Source organism: Crocuta crocuta, unplaced genomic scaffold (assembly GCF_008692635.1).
Source record: "Crocuta crocuta isolate KB4526 unplaced genomic scaffold, BGI_CrCroc_1.0 scaffold15, whole genome shotgun sequence".
Classification (NCBI taxonomy): Eukaryota; Metazoa; Chordata; class Mammalia; order Carnivora; family Hyaenidae; genus Crocuta; species Crocuta crocuta.
In genome coordinates, this window is record NW_027530508.1 from 4109177 (window position 1) to 4114644 (window position 5468).

The following is a 5468-nucleotide window of genomic DNA, read 5'->3' on the forward strand; positions in this document are numbered from 1 at the left end:
GTGTCCCCGCGGGGGCAGCCGTGAATAGGGCTCCAGCACTGCCTGGGCCTCGCGCACCGGGTACACCTGCCGGGGGAGGGGGGACAGGGCGTGAGCACAGGTGGGTGCCCCCCAGGGCTGGCCTTGGAGGCAGTCACAGCCAACCGTTTAGGCGCCCCTGTGAGCTAGGCACTATGCCAAGCGCTTCAGCAAGTCACTCCACCCTGACAAAGTGCAGAGACCACACGGCCTGCCAGTGGCTGGCCTGACACCTGAATCTTGCTCCATTGTCTGTGCTCTCCAGTGCTACCTTATACGCCCTTGAGCTTCAGGTAACTGGGATATAACAGGTAAGCCAAAGGAAAATAGCTCCCAAGGCTGGGGAAATCCAAGAGCACATAGCGCACAAGTCACTTTATGCAGAGCAGGCACGATGCTCATAGCTACCATTCTCTGGGATTCACGGCCTGCCCGCCCTCTCATTCACCCCACAAGCAGGCACTTCGGGGTTCCCTGGGCCAGCCATGGGGATCCTACCTGACAGCCATGGCCCCTGCCCTCCTGATGGCCACAGTCCAATACAGGAGACAGGAAACAAGCCAACACACTGATTATATTTACAAATTCAACTAGAAAGATGCTGGAATCAGAATATTTTGGAAGGGGGCACCTCTCCGAAAAAGTGTGGTCTAAAAGGGGCTCTGGGGAAGTGACCTGAATGATTCAGAGCTGAACCACGCGACAAGCTTTCCAGGTGGGGACATGGGCAGTGCAAGGGCCCTGAGGCAAGAAAGTGTTTAAGCTGCTCTTGAAAACCAGCCCAAGATCAGGTCAGCTGGAGTGGGGCAGGGGAGGGCGGGGGGGAGTGTGGCGGAGTTGTAGGAAAATGCGCTCAGGGCTCTGCGGTCGGATGTCAGATGGAAGCCTCCCCAATGCCCTGAAAGGTGCGGCCCATTTTACTGATGGTGAAACTGATGTTCAGAGAGGGAAGGTCACATCCTTCAGATCAGAGGCAGAGCTGGTATACTGACTCTGTCTGCCTTTAAATCCTTCCCATGTTGTTTTGGCCATGCCACCCAGAAACTAAAAATAAAGCACGTACATAATTAATTCATGAAAAAAAAAAAGCGTATGTTTAAAACAAAAGAAAAAAAAAAAAAAAAAAACCAAACAGTGGGGCACCTGGGTGGCTCAGTCGGTTAAGCGCCGACTTCAGCTCAGGTCATGATCTCATGGTTCGTGGGTTGGAGCCCCACGTCGGGCTCTGTGCTGACAGCCACCCCAGAGCCTGGAGCCTTTTTCGGATTCTGTGTCTCCCCCTCTCTCTGACCCTCCCCGCTCATGCTGTCTCACTCCCTCTCTCAGAAATAAAGAAAAAAAATTAAAAACATTAAAAAAAAAAAAAACACAACAGAGGCTACTTTTTTTTTAAGTCCGGGTAAACATCCCTGCCTCCGTGCATTTGAACTTGCCTGTCCTGCTGCCGGAACGCTCTTTCCTAGAGACCCACGGGGCTGGTTCCCCCGATTCACACAAGTCACTGCTTGAATGTCACCTCCTCGGAGAGGTCTTCCTGAACTAAAATCACCTGCTCCCCCATGCTCCCTGCCCACCCCCCCCCAGCTCCTGGCTTTCCCTCCAAGGCACGTACGGTCCCCTAGTACAGATTTTACTTATTCCCTTGCTTACTGCAGATCTTTACCATGTTTGAACCACAGCAGGGTGCATGGCACATAGGGTACTCAGTGAAGGTTTGCTGAATGAATGAATAGGTGATAATCTACAGACAGATCCTTCCACACACTGACCGGAAAAGCCCAGGCGATGTGGAAAGCTGGAGACTCACTGGCTGCCTCCCCAATAAACACAGGGATAAAGTAATATAAGGCCCCTCAGCCCTGGCAATCCTCTGGACCCAAGGCCCTTTCCAGGCCTGCTGTGCTGCTGGGGGAGAAGGACCCTGGGCGAACGTACCTTGCAGGTGTACTCGGCGCCTGAGGGGCAGTGCAGGGCCCAGTAGGCTCGGCCACCCTCCCCAGGCTCCAGGAGGACATAGGGACCGAGGCGCGAGGCAGTGGTGCCAGCAGAGGCGTGGGCTGTAGCAGGAAGTGGGCTCAGGGGCAGCACACAGGGGGGCAGCCTGGGCTGGGGCCTGATTCGCGCCTGTTTCTGGGTGGGACGCTCCATGTCTAGGTCATTGTCCAAGTCCAACCTCTTCCTCCTGGGGGGGGCAGCCACGGGAGCAGCCAGAGGGGTGGCTCGCATCTACACAGAAGGGAAAAAGCACTGAAGTGAGGCTGTTCCCTAGCTGTCGTAGAGGATACTTGGCAGTGTGCATCAAACTGTCAAATGCACTTAACCTTCACTGGGTTAAGTCCCGCTTCTGGGAATTTATCCTCCAATTAAAATGCTCACCAAAAAATTAAACACATCAAAGGCTGTTCATCAGAGCCTCGCATCCAATAGCAAAGGGCCGGAAACGCCCTCAAATGCCCAGCAGTATGGGGCTGGTTAAACATTATGGTACATGCCACACAGTGAAATACTACACGGCTCTGGAAGGGGACCAGCGAGCTCGGTGCACACCGATGTAATGATGTCAGTACACGGTTATCTTGCGCCCATGTGATAGAAACGACTGAATGTCCATCACTGGGGAACTGGTTAAAGAAATTAGATGGCATCCGTACACGAAACAGCTGTAGCCATTCAAGATTAAGAAAACTGTAGGGCAAAGTGAGGGCCCCTGGGTGGCTCAGTCCATAAAGCATGAGACTCTTTTTTTAAGTTTATTTATTTTGAGAGAGAGAGAGAGAGAGAGAGAGAATCCCAAGCAGGCTCCATGCTGTCAGCATAGAGTCTGACACAGGGCTCGATCTCATGAACCATGTGATCATGACCTGAGCCTAATCCAAGAGTCGGATGCTTAACCAACTGAGCCACCCAGGTGCCTTGTATGTGACTCTTGATCTCGGGGTCATAAGTTGAAGCCCCAAGTTTTTAAGAGCTTACTTAAAAAAAAAAAAGAAAAAAAGAGGGGCGCCTGGGTGACTCAGTTGATTAAGTGTCCAACTCTTGATTTCGGCTCAGGTCATAGCCTCACAGTTTGTGAGTTTGAGCCCCACATCAGGTTCCGTGCTGACAGTGCAGAACCTGCTTGGGATTCTCTCTCTCTCTCTGCCCCTCCCCAACTTGTGCTCATGCTCTCTCTCTAAAATAAACTAAATAAGCTTAAAAGAAAGAAAGAAAAACTTGATGTGCTAAGTGGAAAGACCTCTAGAGTGAACTGTTAGGTGGGAAAAAAAAACAAAGCCAAATGAAGAATTGGACTTGCTCGTGAGAGGGAGGAAGAGAGACTTTGCACTCTGTCTGCTGAGTTTTGGAGGGCAGGGAGCCATTGCATGTGCCAGGGAGAGGGAGGGGTGAGGCATGAATGAGGAATGTATGAATGCAGGCTCTGGAACGGATATACTGTCTATCCTGTCAGGTGAACAGAGCAAGCTGCTGTACGATTGACGCACCCTGAGTTCATTCATGTAAAACACCGCATCAGCATATCAAAAAATGTGTCTCCGTATTTGCATATATGTAGTTATGTAAATGCACAGGACAAGTTTTGGAAGGACCCACACTAAACCGGCCACTGTAGCTCCTGGCCTGGGGGGGGGGGGGGCTCCAAGGGAGGAAGGGATTTAGTAGAGAGTCAAGGGCATTTTCGATTTCAGGATTTTACAAGAAAGGTTCTGCATTCATTTATTGCTGGAGTATTTCAAAACCGAGTGTTATTTCTTTTTTTCATATGTGAACTTTACTATTGCCTGACGGCCCAAAGCTCTGGGAATCAGGCCACACGATTCATTCATTCATTGATGGAGGAAGCCACCCCCCAGGACCGTGGCGTGTCAGAGCCAGGAGGGTCCCTCCAGGTCTTCCGCCCAGGTAAAGACCTTCCCAAGGGGAAACATCACTCAGATTCAGTTCTCAGACTGAGGACCACCTGCTCCCAAATCCGAGGGGTGGGCTGCCTCGGGAGGGAGGGAGCCCTCAAATAGAGAGAAAGGCCATAATCCCAGCGTAGTAAGAACGCAACAGTGGGTGGCTGTAGTCAGATATTCCCGGGTTCAAATCCTGGCTCAGTCCGTGCCTGGCGGGGTAGCCCTGGGCAAGCTCTGCAGTCTTCCCCGGCCTCAGTTCCCTCATCTGTAAAGTGGGAGCAGGATGCAAAGCCCATAGGATTTTTACAATGATGAAACGAAAACACAAATAATTTAGAGTGGCCCTGTCACAGGGCAGGTGTCAGTAAATGGTCACCAGGGTAGGTCCATTGCTACTACTATTATTTCTAGCTACAGATGCTGAAGTGCTACCCTTGGGAATATCCCTGGAGCGGCTCTCTCTCACTGTGGCCACATCGGCACTCCAGGCTTCTTTGGTTGTATCCATGCCTCAGGTGGGGCGTGGGGTGAGCCACAGGGAACAGGTGGAATTATTGTAGCTGAGCAAGGACTTCGCAGGCCACACTGCAGGACTAGAAAGTTCACTGTGGGTTGGAGACACAGCCGCCAGGGCAGAGAGGGGGCACCCGCGTCCTTAAGGGACGCACACTTCCTCGTCCTTGGGCAGGTGTGCAGGCACACACACACTGTGCGCTCCCACCTCTCACACTCACCACTGACCGATACCTGTAAGGTCACAGGCAAGGTCTGACACGTGCCCCGCCCCCCCGGGCAGCCTCGCCCCGCCTCCGGCAGCCAGGCCCCTCCCGTGGGAGCGGAAGCCGCGGGCAGCAGCGGGTGTCCCGAGGTCGAAGAGTCAGCGGAAACCAAGCAGCGGGAGGGGGGGAGGCCAGGGAAGGAGGCTGGGCCCCTGGGCTGTGAGAAGGGGCGGACCTGGACCCTCGCCCCTCACACCCCGGGGTCCGCAGGGACAAGACACACGCGCGCGCAGTGCAACCTGCACCCCGCAGCCGCAGCGCCAGGTGCGTAACTGCGGCTGGGGTCCCGCACCCCACTCCCACTGCACTCGCCCCGAGGGTACCCCAACCCGGCCCCGGCCGTGTCCCCCGCACAGCCCACACGTGCCACCAGCTCCTCACAGCTCTCACCGTGCGCGGGGACACATCCCCTCCAACCCCGCAGGCCCCCGCGGCTCCCGCAGACACACCCCAGGGTGACACAGACCCTACACAGTCCTCAGCGCCCCCCGCGGGCCCCTCACACACACGCCTCCTCCGCCCCACGCTCACCTCTCGGGGCGACACTCCCGGACCTCTGTCCCCGGCCCCCTCCGCCCCCAGGATGTGTTCCACCTTCCCAGGTCGGCACCCTCCAGCCGGTCCGCCCCTGACCCCCGGCCCGACCCCTCTCCCGCCCCGCAGGGTACCTTGCCCGGGAGTGCTGCGGTGTCCTGGGTCGCCAGGGCACTCCCACGTGACCCGGGGCCTGCTGAGACGCGGCTGTGCTCGGGACCCCGGTCCCCGCAGCCGGACA

The 5468-nt window shown here is 55.3% G+C and overlaps 1 protein-coding gene across 1 annotated transcript in view; it reads right to left on the reverse strand.

The window, feature by feature from the left end:
* The window catches only part of TRIB3 (tribbles pseudokinase 3), an 8703-nt gene extending 3235 nt beyond the window's left edge, over positions 1 to 5468 (reverse strand). The window contains exons 1-3 of the mRNA XM_077766898.1: positions 5362 to 5468; positions 1954 to 2244; positions 1 to 66 (exon numbers count right to left, since the gene is read on the reverse strand). The exon at positions 1 to 66 is cut by the window's left edge and continues 293 nt beyond it. Coding sequence (XP_077623024.1) covers positions 1 to 66; positions 1954 to 2244 — 357 coding nt within the window. The 5' untranslated portion in view covers positions 5362 to 5468. The remainder of the gene's footprint in view (positions 67 to 1953; positions 2245 to 5361) is intronic.